General features: G+C 55.3%; 1 protein-coding gene across 2 annotated transcripts in view; it reads right to left on the bottom strand.

Moving 5' to 3' along the window:
• Positions 1-290: 290 nt before the first annotated feature.
• Positions 291-15486, bottom strand: part of ARID3A (AT-rich interaction domain 3A) — a 49263-nt gene continuing 34067 nt past the window's right edge. The window contains exons 4-9 of one of the 2 annotated variants that reach the window (XM_025366663.1): positions 13985-14057; positions 9021-9204; positions 8392-8639; positions 6930-7226; positions 4993-5091; positions 291-1204 (exon numbers count right to left, since the gene is read on the bottom strand). In XM_025366663.1, coding sequence (XP_025222448.1) covers positions 1023-1204; positions 4993-5091; positions 6930-7226; positions 8392-8639; positions 9021-9204; positions 13985-14057 — 1083 coding nt within the window. In that variant the 3' untranslated portion in view covers positions 291-1022. The remainder of the gene's footprint in view (positions 1205-4992; positions 5092-6929; positions 7227-8391; positions 8640-9020; positions 9205-13984; positions 14058-15486) is intronic. The other variant, XM_025366664.1, reaches the window with a different exon arrangement.

Below are 15486 nucleotides of genomic sequence, written 5' to 3'. Positions count from 1 at the left end.
TTTCCAGGCCCCTGACTCAAGAACCCAGCAGGCAAGCACGGCACAAGCAAAAGCAAAGTGGAATATCACAGTCAGCAGATCACTGTCACCGGGCCCCTGGCCCAAGACCCCAGCATGCACCCCCTGCCCCAGCCTGGCTCACAGCACCTGAGTTCACTGGCTTCGCGGCTCTAACCCCAGGGATCCGATGTGCTGGACTCACAGCTGCCCAACGCACCCCCAGAACCGGACAAAGGGACCCAAATTGGTCATGGGAAAAATAAAAAGGTGAAGTTTTTTTTTTTTTTGCTTTTTTTTTCTTGCTTTTTCAAGACCAGTTTCCCTGAAGGAACACAAATATATAGCTATATAGATATATAGATATCCTTTTCCTAAGGTTTGATCCCCCCAAGAATAAAATAGAATATTTACACAACAAAACCCCTGAAACCTCTTAAAAACCCTACAGAGAAAAAAAAAAAAAAAACATTTCCCAAAGCAAAAAAAAAAAAAAAAAATTCAGTGATCTTAGTTCAGGGGTCTCACTGGACATGAGAAGCTGGGAGTGGTGAGTGTGTGGTGAATAGAAACTAAAAGAGAACTAAAGCAGACAAAAATGAAAACACACAGTGCAGGGATGTTTGAGGTAAATGGGATCGGCCCACGCTGCAGTGGGGCCGAACCAGACACCAGAGCCTTCGGTCCATCAGGGCTGCCGGAATGCCCTGAGAAACGTCTGCCTCTTTCTGTTTTTCTGACGGATTTCCTTTGCTGTTCTCACAATTCATCTCTCTGAATGTCCAAAACCTGAGAAATTCAAGTGTTCCTTGGTTTTCCCCTGTTTTATTAAATTTTCTTTATATATATACGTATATATATATATATATTTTTTTCTCTTCTTTTTGGCGTCAGCTGTGGCTCCTTTCTGGGTATCTTCCCTCCCCACCCGTATCTTCCGCCATCCTGGCCCCTGCGTGGCCCACCTGGACGCCCTGCCCAGGCCGGCGGACTCCAGGGTGGGTGGCGGGTGGGGAGTGATGCGGTTAAGGCAACGAGTTATTTGAGGTAGATGTGGAGGGTCCAGACAGCCCTGCTGGCCCGGCCTGGCCACCACTGGTTCCGGTGTTTCCTCCCCGGCCGCCTGCGTTGCTGCTGCTGCCGCCACCACCACCTTTGTTGGAAGCAGAGGGTGGCGTGGGGGCCGGCGGCTGAGCAAACAGAACTCCTAAGGCAAGAACAGAAGACATATGCCATGCAGAGTTTAAGAAGACGCGAGGCGGGCCACAAGGGAGACCCAACGGGGTACTCCAGGACATAAACTTCTCTCACTCTGTCCCCCAGGCTGGAGTGCAGTGGTGCCATCAGAGCTCACTGCAGCCTCAACCTCATGGGCTCAAGTGATCCTCCCAGCTCAGCCTCCCAAGTAGCTGAGACCACAGGGGCGTGCTACCACATCTGGCTGATTTTTTTTGTTTGTTTTATTTATTTATTTTTTTGAGACGGACTCTCACTGTGTCTCCCAGGCTGGAGTGCAGTGGCGCGATCTTGGCTCACTGCAAGCTCCACCTCCCGGGTTGATGCCATTCTCCTGCCTCAGCCTCCCGAGTAGCTGGGACTACAGGCGCCCGCCACCGCGCCCGGCTAATTTTTTGTATTTTTAGTAGAGACGGGGTTTCACCGTGTTGGCCAGGATGGTCTCGATCTCCTGACCTCGTGATCCACCCGCCTCGGCCTCCCAAAGTGCTGGGATTACGGGCGTGAGCCACAACGCCCGGCCTTGTTGTTGTTTTTGAGATAGTGTCTCGCTCTGTCGCCCAGACTGCACTGCAGTGTTGTGATCTCGGCTCACTGCAGCCTCCACCTCCTGGGTTCAAGCAGTTTTCCTGTCTCACCCTCCTGAGTAGCCAGGACTGACAACAGGCGCCCGCCACCACACCGGCTAACTTTTGTATTTTTAGTACAGACAGAGTTTCACCATGTTGGCCAGGCTGGTCTCCAACTCCTGACCTCAGGTGATCCACCCACCTCGGCCTCCCACAGTGCTGGGATTACAGGCGTGAGCCACCGTGGCTGGCAATTTTTCATTTTTTGTAGAGATGGGCTCTCAGTATGTTGCCCAGGCTGGTCTCAAGTTCCTGGCCTCAAGCAATTCTCCTACCTCTGACTCCCAAAATGCTGGGATTCCCCACTGTGTCTGCTCACTTGTATATCACACACACGTATAATCCACACATATACATCAGCATGTACACAGCTCATGCAGGGAGAACCCTGATGCCCATGGTTTGTTGACATAGGGTTGCGGGACCCCTAGCACACAGATGGCCTTCTCCCCTGTAAGAATCAATATGAATGTACACGTTTTGCATCTAATTTCAGGAGGGCATGGACCCCTCAAACATCCATCTGTGGACCTGTGAGGACACCATTGACCTCAGCTCAGCCTCTGCTCTGACCACAGTCAGGGCTCCTGCAACCAGGCTGCTCTGTGTCAGCAGCGCCACCTGGTGGCCGCTATGAGCCATGGGCCTGACTCCACTTTAAGAAAAACTCTTCATTTACTTATGTTCTTTTGTCGAGATGGGGTCTCCTGTGTTGCCCAGGCTGGCCTCAAGCAAACCTCTGTCCTCAGCCTCCCAGTGTTGGGATTACAGGCGTGAGCCACTGCCCCTGGTCTGACTCCACTTTTTTTTTTTTTTTTTTTTTTTGAGGCAGAGTCTTCACTCTGTGGCCCAGGCTGGAGTGCAGTGGCACCATCTCAGCTCACTGCAAGCTCCGCCTCCCGGGTTCACACAATTCTCCTGCCTCAGCCTCCCGAGTAGCTGGGACTACAGGCGCCCGCCACCATGCCTGGCTAATTTTTTGTATTTTAGTAGAGACGGGGTTTCACCATGTTAGCCAGGATGGTCTCGATCTCCTGACCTCGTGATCCGCCCGCCTCGGCCTCCCAAAGTGCAGGGATTACAGGCATGAGCCACCACGCCCGGCCCGACTCCACTTTTTTAATTCTTCTTTTTTTCTTTCTCTGAGACAAAGTCTCGCTCCGTCGTGCAGGCTGGAGTGCACTGGCGTGATCTCGGCTCACTACAAACTTCGCCTCATGGGTTCAAGCAATTCTCCTGCCTCAGTCTCCCAAGCAGCTGGGATTATAGGCACACACCAGCACACCTGGATAATTTTTGTATTTTTAGGGGAGATGAGGTTTCACCATGTTGGCCAGGCTAGTCTTGAACTCCTGACCTCGTGATCCACCCACCTCGGCCTCCCAAAGTTCTGGGATTACAGGCATGAGCTACTGTGCCCGGCAACTTTTTTATTAAAAAAAAAAATATGGCCGGGCACGGTGGCTCAAGCCTGTAATCCCAGCACTTTGGGAGGCCGAGACGGGCGGATCACGAGGTCAGGAGATCGAGACCATCCTGGCTAACCTGGTGAAACCCCGTCTCTACTAAAAAATACAAAAAACTAGCCGGGCGAGGTGGTGGGCGCCTGTAGTCCCAGCTACTCGGGAGGCTGAGGCAGGAGAATGGCGTAAACCTGGGAGGCAGAGCTTGCAGTGAGCCGAGATCCGGTCACTGCACTCCAGCCTGGGCGACAGAGCGAGACTCCGTCTCAAAAAAAAAAAAAAAAATATATATATATATATATAGTCCGGGCATGGTGATTCACGCCTGTAATTCCAGCACTTTGGGAGGCCGAGGCGGGCGGATCATCTGAGGTCAAGAGTCTGAGACCAGCCTGGCCAACATGGTGAAACCTCATCTCGGTGAAACCTCATCATTATTAAAAATACAAAAAAAAAAAAAAAAAAAATAGCCGGGCATGGTGGCACACGCCTGTAGTCCTAGCTACTCAAGGAGGCTGAGGCAGAATAATCGCTTGAACCCAGGAGGCACAGGTTGCAGTGAGTCAAGATCGCACCACTGCACTCCAGCCTGGGTGACAGACGGAAGACTCCATCTCAAAAAAAAAAAAGAGAGAGAGAGAGAGTCAAGATCTCTCTTCCACCCAGGCTGGAGTACAATGGCGTGATCTCAGCTCACTGCAACCTCCACCTCCTGGACTCAAGTGATCCTCCCCCTCAGCCTCCAGAGTAGCTGGGATTATAGCTGCGTGCCACCACGCCCGGCTAATTTTTGTATTTTTAGGAGAGATGGGGTCTCACTATGTTGCCCAGGCTGGTCTCAAACTCTTGGGCTCAAGTGATCCTCCTGTGTTAGCCTCCGAAAGTGCTGGGACTATAGATAGCCATAAGCCACTGCACCCAGCCTAGATTAAATTTTTTTGTTACTTCATTTACCCTGATGTGATTATTAGGCATTGGATGCCAGTATCAAGACATCTCATAAAACCCATGAATATATATACCTGCTATGTACTCACAAAAATTAAAAATTAAAAAAAATAATAAATTCATTAAATTTTTTTTCAAGAGACAGGGTCTCAGTCTGTGGCCCAGGCTGGAGTGCAGTGGCATCATCACAGCTCACTGCAGCCTCAACGTCTCTAACCCCTGGGCTTACATATTCTTTGCTCCTCAGACTCCGAAAATGCTGGGATTGGCCGGGTGTGGTGGCTCGCGCCTGTAATCCCAGCACTTTGGGAGGCCAAGGCAGGAAGACTGCGTGAGCCCAGGAGTTCAAGACCAGTCTGAGCAACAAAGCGATTTAAAATTTAAAGAGCAACAACAAATTTAAAAATTAACCAGGTTTGCTGGTGCATGTCTGTGCAAGACTTCGTCTCATAAAAATAAATAAATAAACTAGGAATGTGATCCATCCAGTGTCACACTGAATATGTATCTGTGGATGACCCCCTCTGGGCTGAGCACGGCGCCAGGTGAATGACGGTATCCTCTCCATCAGCCTTGACTGTTTATCCCGCAAAGCCCCTGGTCGTGCCCTGCTTGCCCGCACAGCTGGTTCGAGCAGGTGGGACCAGGAGCAACCCAGGGCCCTGAGTTCACGGTGGGAGAGGAAAGGTCCAGGCAGCGCGTGGCCTCAGGGGTCCTACCTGTGTACATGATGCCATTGATCTCCACCGACATGCTGATGCTGTTGCTGCCGTTGGTGCCTGTCAGGTTCACAGCGGAGTCCTGGCGGCTCTCGGAGGCTGTGGGAAGAAGAACAAATGCATTTTTTTTTTTTTTTTTTTTTTCAGACGGAGTCTTGCTCTGTCGTCCAGGCTGGAGTGCAGTGGCATGATCTCGGCTCACTGCAACCTCTACCTCCAGGGTTCAAGTGATTCTCCTGCCTCAGCCTCCCGAGTAGCTGGGACTACAGGCACCCACCACCACACCCGACTAATTTTTTTTAGTATTTTTAGTAGAGATGGGGTTTCACTATGTTAGCCAGGATGGTCTCGATCTCCTGACCTCATGATCCATGCACCTCGGCCTCCCAAAGTGCAGGGATTACAGGCGTGAGCCACCACGCTCGGCCAAAACTGCCATTTCTGATCATAAAGACACCTGTGGCATGTTCTGTTTTCTGTCTGTCTTGCCAACTAGATTTTAGCTTCACAAGGTGTAGACAGTGTCTCTCACACTCATGCTGTCACCAGTGCACACAGTAGGTGCTCAGTATTTATTTGTTCAATAAGTGTATTTGTCCATACTCTGCTTTTTTGTTGTTGTTGTTGTTGTTGTTGTTGTTGTTTTGAGATGGAGTCTCACTCTGTCGCCCAGGCTGGAGTATAGTGGCCGGATCTCAGCTCACTGCAAGCTCCACCTCCCAGGTTTACGCCATTCTCCTGCCTCAGCCTCCCGAGTAGCTGGGACTACAGGCACCCACCACCTCGCATGGCTAGTTTTTTGTATTTTTTAGTAGAGACGGGGTTTCACCGTGTTAGCCAGGATGGTCTCGATCTCCTGACCTCATGATCCACCCGTCTCGGCCTCCCAAAGTGCTGAGATTACAGGCTTGAGCCACCGTGCCTGGCCTGCTTTGTTTTTTTAACCTTGTTTTTGAGACCAGGTCTTGCTCTGTCACCCAGGCTGGAGTGCAGTGGTGCAATCATGGCTCACTGCAGCCTCGACCTCCTGGGCTCAAGTGATCCTCCCACCTCAGCCTCCCGAGTAGCTGGGGCTACAGGAGCGTGCTACCACGCCCAGCTAATTTTTGTAGAGATGATGTCTCACTGGGTTACTCAGGCTGATCTCAAATTCCTGGGCTCAAGCAGTCCTCCCATTCAGCCTCCCAAAATGCTGTGATTATAGGCGTGAGCCACTGTGCCCAACCAGTTTTTTTTTTTTTGAGACGGAGTTTTGCTCTTGTTTGCAGTGGCGTTATCTCGGCTCAGCTCACTGCAACCTCCACCTCACGGTTCAAGTGATGCTCCTGCCTCAGCCTCCCAAGTAGCTGGGACTACAGGGGTGCGCTGCCATACCTGGCTAATTTTTTGTATTTTTAATAGAGATGGGGTTTCTCCATGTTGCCCAGGCTGCTGTTGAACTCCTGACTTCAGGTAATCCACCCGCCTCGGCCTCCCAAAGTGTTAAAATTACAGGAGTGAGCCACCGTGCCCAGTCCCCCAGCACCCCCCCATTTTTGTTTTTTCTTTGAGATGGAGTGTCACTCTGTTGTCCAGGCTGGAATACAATGGTATGATATCTCGGCTCACTGCAACCTCCGCCACCTGGGTTCAAGTGATTCTCCTGCCTGAGCCTCCTGAGTAGCTCAGATTACAGGCACCCACCACCACTCAGCTAACTTTTGTATTTTTAGTAGAGACGGGGTTTCACCATGTTGGCCAGGCTGGTCTCAAACTCTTGACCTCAAGTGATCCACCCACCTTGGCCTCCCAAAGTGCTGGGACTACAGGTGCGAGCCACTGCACCCGGCCTCTTTTTTTTTTCTTACTGATTTGTTGACACTCTTTACATAGGCTCCCAGGCCCTCACTGTGTGACACAACCAGGAAGCATAGCGGGTCTGGACACCAGGGCAGTACCTTGGCTGTTGATCCGAATGCTCATGGGCAGCTGGGCCGCCATGGCCAGGAAGTTCTGCTGGAGTGCCCGCTGCATCAGCCGTTGCTGCTCATCAGCCACCAGGGCCATCTTCTTCTCAGGAGGCTCCGCAGACTCCAGCTTCTCCCGCAGCTGTTCCAGGGCGGCTGCCTGTGCGGCCACAGCTGCTTGGGCGGCTGCTGCTTGCACAGCTGCTGCCTGGGCTGCCACCACAGGGTGGCCTGCCAGGGAGACAGGCAGGCGGCCAGGGACCGTGATGGGGATGGCTGAGTCCTCCTCTAGGTAGGAAAGAAGGGGAATTTGCGGCCAGGAGGGGCTGGGCACTGCCTTACTCGAGGCAGGAACATGCACCTTCTTTTTTTTTCTTTGAGACAGATTCTTGCTCTGTTGCTTAGGCTGGAGGGCAGTGGCGTGATTTCAGCTCACTGCAACCTCCGCCTCCCAGGCTCAGGTGATTCTCCGGCCTCAGTCTCCCGAATAGCTGGGATTACAGGCGCCCACCACACTCAGCTAATTTTTTTTTTTTTTTTGAGATAGAGTCTCACTCTGTCGTCGAGGCTGGAATGCAGTGACGTGACCTCGACTCAGTGCAACCTCTGCCACCTGGGTTCAAGTGATTCTCCTGTCTCAGCCTCCCAAGTAGCTGGGACTACAGACAAATGCCACCACACCTGGCTAATTTCTGTATTTTTAGTAGAGACGGGGTTTCACCATATTGGTCAGGCTGGTCTCAAACTCCTGACCTCAAGCGATCTGCCTGCCTCAGCCTCTCAAAGTGCTGGGATTATAGGCTTGAACCATCGTGCCTGGCCTAAACAAATTTTTTTTAGATTGGGTCTCACTACTGTTGCCCAGGCTGTAGTGCAGTGGTGTAATCTCAGTTCACTGCAGCCTCGACCTTCTGGGTTCAACTGATCTGACCACCTCAGCCTCCTGGGTAGCTGGGACCACAGGTGAACGCTGCCACACCCAGCTAATTTTTTTTTTTTTTTTTTGAGATGGGTTCTCACTATGTTGCCCAGATGAGAAATGGGAACTCAGACAGGCAAACTGAGGCCACGCTGCTGCATGTGCTGTTGGTACCTCTGTGTTATAGAGGGTACAAAGGCTCAGTGGGAGGGAAAACTGATCAACTGATGATGCCTGCCTCAGTGTAGACTGGAAAAACAGTGATCAATTAGTAATGTCTGCCTTGGCCACAGGACTGGAAACACAGATTGATTAGCAATGTCTGCCTGCCATCTGCGTGGGATTAGAAAAGCGGTGATGGATTGGTAATGTCTGCCATGGGCAGAAGACTGGTAGATTGGAAGCCCTTTTCCATGCCAACTATAGGGTTTTTCATCCTGGTTACCCAGAGAGGGGAAGAGGTATCCCCCAAGGTCAGCCAGCCAGGCTGAAGCTCAGCTGGGAACACGCCCCAGGCCCCATGCAGGCCCTTACCTTTCTTGATCTTAGGGGCGGGGGTGATGGAGCTGCCGTTGGTGCTTGCGGCCAGGCCCAGGGAGGACACGGGCAGCTTGGGTGAGGAGAGCATGCCGTGCGCCCCACCTGGTGAGTAGGCAAAGAGGGAGCCCCCAAAGCTTTGGCGCCGGCCCTCCCGTCGGTTGCTGTCTATGGCTGCCTGGAGCTCATTGGGGTTACTGAGGCCCCGCTTCTCACACTCGTAGGGGTACAGGTACTTCATGTATCTGTGGGTGGGACAAGGGAAGAGAATGGCACCCAGATCACCCCTGTGGCTCCCTTTGATCTTCAGTACAAAGTAAACCCCACTGTGGCCCCACCATCCCTGGCTCCTCCCTTGGACTTGCTCAGCAGCCCCCAGAGCCACTGGGCCTTCGCCACGCTGTTCCCTCCATCTCAATGCTGTTCCTCGCAATGGCCCCTGATTGCATAACCCCAGAGCCTGTGTGGTCCTCGCACCCCTACCTGATACTCTCAGGCCCTGGATGCACAGCGTGGCCCTGTGCCCTTTGCGGCTGCCCACCACGCCCTCCCTCTTCTGCAGGGAGCCACTTGCACTGGCTGCTGAGTGCCCTGGCCCGACCTGGGCACAGCTGCCCGCCACTCACTGGGTCCGCAGGGTGAAGGCCGCACTGGTGATGGATGTGGGCAGGTTGAGGCCCTTGGTGATCTCGCGCCATAGCTTCTTGTTGATGACCTCCACGAGGCCGCCCTTCTCCGTCACCAGCACGTACAGCATGAACAGGTCAAGGACCTGTTTGGCCATGATGGGGATACGGTTCACAGGCGTCCCTGGGGGCAGGGGCGAGAGGGAGGTTGGGGGCCACCTGGGCACTGCAGGGAGCCGAGTGTCCCGGCCTCCACCCTCTCCATGCCAGGAGCACTCCCCGGCCCAGGTTGTGACAACCACAGATGTCTCCAGACGTTACCCAGGGTCCTCTGTGGGTGCAGGATCATCCAGGTTGGGAACTGCTGCTCAAGAGGGCACCAAGGGGGCAGCTCTGCCTCAGTTTACCCACCAGTAACCTCAGCTTAGGGACAACGCAGCCCTCGGGAGGAGGGTTACTGAGAGGAGGGACGTACGGGAGACGCCCGGATCTTTGTTATTCCTTCTCCACGCCACCCACCACGGCAGCTGCCAAAACAACTCTGCCTGGGTTTCCAGAGGCCTGTTCCCTCCACGCTGACAGGGACTCTGCAGCCTCAGGCCTGTTCCCGCCACGCTGACAGGGACTCTGCAGCCTCAGGCCTGTTCCCTCCACGCTGACAGGGACTCTGCAGCCTCAGGCCTGTTCCCTCCACGCTGACAGGGACTCTGCAGCCTCAGGCCTGTTCCCGCCACGCTGACAGGGACTCTGCAGCCTCAGGCAGGCGAGGGGGAAAGCTTGGCACACCCGATTTGGAGTTTGGAGAATGGAGGGCTGTGGGCTGGCCTAGGGAGGGGAAGGGGATAGGCTAGGCCCGGCATGGGGGGGTGGGCTAGCCCAGGAGGAGAGGGTTGTGGGCTATGCTATGCCAGGGTGGGAAAGAGGGAGGATCAGCTCAGGCAGGGGAAGGGCGGTGGGTGGGCTGGCACAGGAAGAAGACGGGGCTGGGCTGACTCAGGATCCTACAACCTCATCTCCTGGAGCTGGCTGAAGACAGGGCCCCTCCCCACCCTTCCAGCCCCACCCGCCCCCTCCAGGGCTCTCCCAGGCTGCCCCTGCACCGGAGCCTCTGGCTTCAGATGTCAGCTCCACCTCTGCCCAGCCTCTCCCTGGCCTGACAGTAGGCAAGCCCCACTTAAACCTCTCGTCCGGTCAGTGAAATTCTGCGCTTAGGAGATCAATTGTGTACTGTCTGCGGCCCCCGCTCCACGTTCTGCCTACGTGGGGTCCCGGCACCCAGCGGCATACAGTAGGCGGTCAGTGAAGACCAGTGAGGGCAAGTGGCCCAGGCCACAGCTGCTGCCCACTCACCATGGAGTGGGAGGGGACGCCCATCGCCCCGTTGGGGATGGGGACGTGGACATCGGTGGTTCTGTGATGTGACTGGCTGGAGAGCCGGTGCGGCCCTGAGTGAGCGGCCGGCCCTCTGCCTGGACGAGGCCTGCCACCCCTGGGACCCCCGGAAGAAGCTTCCGGAACCACCTCCCACCACCCTCGGCCACTTCCAGGCCCTTCCCAGGTTGCAAAACCCCCAGTGAATGGAGGAGATCCCGGGTTGGAAGAAGATGGGCCTCAGATCCGACCCCACCTGAAACCCGTTTTACAGCCTCAGAGAGAGGAGCCATGCCGGGTTTTAGCTGCATGATCAGCCTGGAAACCTTCCCAGAGCGTCCGTCCGGCCTCACTCGGGACATCAGTTCAGGCCTCAGAGTTTGCAAAGCAAAAGGAACGGCATCAGGCTGGGCGTGGGACTGACACCTGTCATCCCAGCACTTCGGGAGGCCGAGGCGGGAGGATCACCTGCGGTCAGGAGTTCGAGACCAGCCTGGCCAGTATGGAGAAACCCCGTCTCTACTAAAAATACAAAAATTAGCCGGGCATGGTGGTGGGCACCTGTAATCCCTGCTACTTGGGAGGGTGAGGCAGGAGAAGCGCTTGAACCCGGGAGATGGAGGTTGCAGAGAGCTGAGGCCCCGCCATTGCACTCCAGCCTTGGCAACAAAAGCAAAACTCTGTCTCAAAAAAAAAAAGGATCGCAGCAGAGGGTTAGAGGGTTGGTTCCCAGGGCTGCGCCCTGGCTTTGCAGTGGTGGGAGGAGGATGTTTACAGAAGCAGCTGGGAGCATCAGCAGGGCCCATCTGGGGCCCAGATAAGGAAGGGCGGGGAGGTTGTCAGGGAACAGCAGGTCAGGTGGTCCAGGGGCTGCTGCTGAGGGGCAGGGAGTGCAGTCAGGACCCCTCCCTCACTTCCAGCCCCCAGAGAATTCTGAGAAATTTAGTTGGAGATTTTTACTTTGTGATACAGGGAAAAAAAAAAAAATTATTTCCCTCTGTCTGGAGTGAAGGAGAGGTAGATTGTGGAGTCTAGGGTGACAGGCGAGTTCACCTGACAGATTCTCAGCTCCAAGGGTCCCCATTACAGAGCGGGAAGCTCCAGGAGGAAGGCAAGGAAGAGGGAGCTTTGAGGCTGGGTTTTGAGGGATGCATAGGAGCTCGCTGGCTCCTGTCCTGTAGGAATTCCCAGCTTGGAGAGGGAGGTAAAGCTGCACACCAACCCTCACGGCCCCATGTGCCAGGCGCCTCCATCTCATCCACACTCATGAGCAGCCTACCATGCTTGCTTTTTGTTTGTTTGTTTGAGACAGGGGCTTACTCTGTCACCCAGGCTGAAGTGCAGTGATGCAATCATAGCTCAGGGCAGCCTCGACCTCCTGGGCTCAAGCAATCCCCACTCCTTGGCCTCCCAAGGTACTAGGATTACTGGCGTGAGCCACACCTCACCCAGCCTCACTGTGCTTTTGTTTTGTTTTGTTTTGTTTTTAAAGACAGAGTCTTGCTCTGTCACCCAGGCTGGAGTGCAGTGGTGCAATCTCAGCTCACTGCCATCTCTGCCTCCTGGATTCAAGCAATTCTCCTGCCTCAACCTCCCAAGTAGCTGGGATTACAGGCGCGCACCACCATGCCCGGCCAATTTTTGTATTTTCAGAGAGATGGGGTTTCACCATGTTGGCCAAGATGGTCTCCAACTCCGGACCTCAAGTGATCCACCTGCCTCGGTCCCCCAAAATGCTGGGATTACAGGCGTGAGCCACGACACCCCGCCCTCACTGTGCTTTCTTTTTTTTTTTTTTTTGAGACGGAGTCTCGCTCTGTTGCCCAGGCTGGAGTGCAGTGGCCGGATGTCAGCTCACTGCAAGCTCCGCCTCCCGGGTTCACACAATTCTCCTGCCTCAGCCTCCCGAGTAGCTGGGACTACAGGCGCCTGCCACCTCGCCCAGCTAGTTTTTTGTATTTTTAGTAGACACGGGGTTTCACCATGTTAGCCAGGATGGTCTCGATCTCCTGACCTCGTGATCCGCCCGTCTCGGCCTCCCAAAGTGCTGGGATTACAGGCTTGAGCCACCACGCCCGGCCCACCGTGCTTTCTAAGTATGCCCATGACACCAGCAAGGTACCAGGCATGGGTAACAGCAAAACGGGTTGGCTTTGGACCCGGGAGCTTGGAGCCCCACAGCAGAGTGGTCAGGGCTGAGCAGGTGTGAATGGGATGATAAAGGGTCACGGGGAGGATCTGTCCAGCCTCATGGGGGGCAGTGGGCCCTGGTCAAGGCTGGGCTTGGAGGATAACACAGGAGAGGCCCCCGCCCAGGTCCCAGGTCTGGATCCTCTGTTCCCAGCACGGGAGGGGTTAACTCGGAGGCTGCTGGGCAGTGTGGGCCGGGGGGCCCACAGCCCTCCTCCTTCTCCTTCTCTTCCGGGCAGGCGGCTGGCAGTGGCGGGTCTGGGGCCTGTGTTTATAGAAGCCAGGGGAGGGGTGGGCAGAGGCTGGGACACAGCGGGCGCCTACGACAGCCCCGGCATGGCCCCAAGTGCAGGGACAGAGCCCTCTGCCCCACCCCTTCCTGCCTCTGTGGGCCCCGAGACCTCCTCCCCCGTCTGAACAGTGGGGTCTGAACAGTGGGGATCGGAGCTAGCTCCCTGCCCTAGAGGAGTGTCCAGGGGATTGGAGGGGCTCCTACCTGGCGGCAGACGCTCCTAGCCGCTCGCTGGCCAACCAGGACTTGGAGGCAAGATGGAAACCCAGGCCACATTCTCTTTGCCCTGTAGTTGCTCTAAGCTGGGGTGAGGCCTGGGAATGGCCGCTGGGGACATTCTGGCTACCCTTGGTCGTCTCTGAGTCTGTCTTGTGTCTGGACCTCAGTTTCCCCACCTGGACACCAGCCCAGACCTGCCCTCCCCAGGCCAGGAGACTTCAGGGGCACAGAGCAGTGTACAAGCGGCCAAGGCCTGGTATACCGTTGGTGTCCAATAAGTGCGCACAGTAAACAGCAGCCCTGCACTCAGCACGTCTGGGGTACCCGCTGGCCACTGAGTTTTGGGCAGGGACTGTTTGTGGCCCATTTTTACAGATGGGGAAACTGAGGCCCTCATGGGAGGAGGGGAGGGGACCAGGACTCAAATGCCATGAGATCATTAGACTCTAAGCCACCTCGCGGTGGGCTGGGGGCTTCTGTCCTGCCGCACCTGCCCCCACCTGGCCAGCCTGGATCTGACCCCACTCCCCAAACACAGAGGCTGGCTCCACTCCCCTAGTACCCAGTAGCGGGGACCCCCCACTTCACTGCACCCTGGATGCCAAGGAGACGGCCTAGACTGTCTGTTCTGGGTTGGGGCCCTGAGACTGCCCTGCCCCCCCACCAGGGGGCCTACCCCTTAGACTCACAGGCGTGCCTCCCGCATCAAACCCCCATGGCAGGATGTGCTTCCCCCCAAGACATCCCTGAAGTCCCTCCTGATTTAGGAGCCTTGGATGCCTCCAGCCACGGGGAGCTCACTACCACCCCAACATACCTGGAGCCAATAGGGCCCCTCCTACAGCCCCGTTTCTGTGACCTCCCTCCGGGGGGGTGAGAGCAGAGGGCTCACCTCGCTTCTGCATGAAGCTGAACAAGTCATCCAGGAATTCCTTCCTCTTGGGGTCCCCATCGAGTTCGTAGAGCTGTGAGGGTGGAGAGGGGATGGGTTAGTTGGTGCCAGAGCTCAGGTGTGGGAACCACGTCCCCCCTGCGCTGGAGGCCAGGCCAGGAGGACAGGAGCAGGGGTTGCCACCCCTAGGACCCCCGAGCCGCTGCTAGAGCCGAAACAGAGCCGGAGGCCCCGCTGGGCAGGTGAAGAGCCACAAGGGCTGCGAGACAGAAATGTTGGTGAACGAGCTTCCCAGAGGCCCCAGAAAGCAGGCGGCCTGGGACGACAGACGGTGTCCTCTCCGGGTCCAGGGGCCCGGGAACCCCAGATCAAGGTGCGTCCTGGCTTGTGGCTGCAGCGCTCCAGTCTCTGCCTCCGTCTCCACAAGACCCTCTCCCTGTCTCTCTTTCCTCTTTTCAGGACACCAGCCTGCTGGCTTTAGGGCTACCTCATCTCACATCGATCCTCGACTCCCTACAGCCACACGTTGCAGCTTAAAACAACAGAAATCTATTCTCCTGCGGTCCTGGAGCCCGGAAGTCCAAAACCAATTTCTCTGCAAGGTGGCGGCTCACGCCTGTAATCCCAGCATTTTGCAGGGCGGGTGAATGGCTTGAGTCCAGGAATTCAAGACCAGCCTGGGCAACACAGTGAGACCCCATCTCTACAATAAAATACAAAAAGTTACCCAGGTGGAGTGGCTCATGCCTATAGTCCCGGCTACTTAGGAGGCTGAGGTGGGAGGATTGCTTGAGCCTGGGCAGTGGAGGCTGCAGTGAGCCGAGACTGCACCACTGCACTCCAGCCTGGGTGACAGAACGCGACCCTGTCTCTAAAAACAAAACAAAACAAAAGGTGCATCTGCAGGCCTGCATTCCCTCCGAAGCCTCCCAGGAAGAAACCTCCCTGCCTCTCACGGCTTCTGGGGGCTCCAGGCTCCTGGGCTTGTGGCCGCGTCGCTCCGGCCGCTGCCTCTGTCTTTGTGCAGGACGCGTCCTGATAAATGTGCCTGTTGGTGATTTCGTCAGTGTGAACATCAAAGACTGAGTCACACGCACCTCACGGGTGGGGCCTCCCACATACCCAGGCACAGGCACAGCCCAGCCAGCGCTCCTGGAATACGAATCTGTGGCTGTCCTGGGTCCCGCGGGCAACGGCAACGCGACGGTGACTGTTTGTGCGTCTAATACAGCTGGACACGGAAAAGGTGCACGAGGAATATGGAATTCGAATCTTGTGGGACCACCGTTTTATCTGCGGTCTCAGGCTGACCTCACGTCAACACGTGACTGCACTTCAGTAAGGTCTCCCGTTTCCAAATGAGGTCCCGTCACAAATACTGGGGGTCCAGTGCTTGAACCTATCCTTTTTCCTTTCTTTCTTCTTCTTCTTTTTTTTTTTTTTTTTTTTTTTTTTTTTTTTTTTTTTTGATTTGTGGCTTCTCTTTTACCCCCGCGTAGGGG

The sequence above is a fragment of the Theropithecus gelada genome, chromosome 19 (assembly GCF_003255815.1).
Source record: "Theropithecus gelada isolate Dixy chromosome 19, Tgel_1.0, whole genome shotgun sequence".
Taxonomy (NCBI): Eukaryota; Metazoa; Chordata; class Mammalia; order Primates; family Cercopithecidae; genus Theropithecus; species Theropithecus gelada.
Note: the sequence above shows the minus strand (reverse complement) of the source record. Positions and strands in the feature narration are given on the sequence as shown.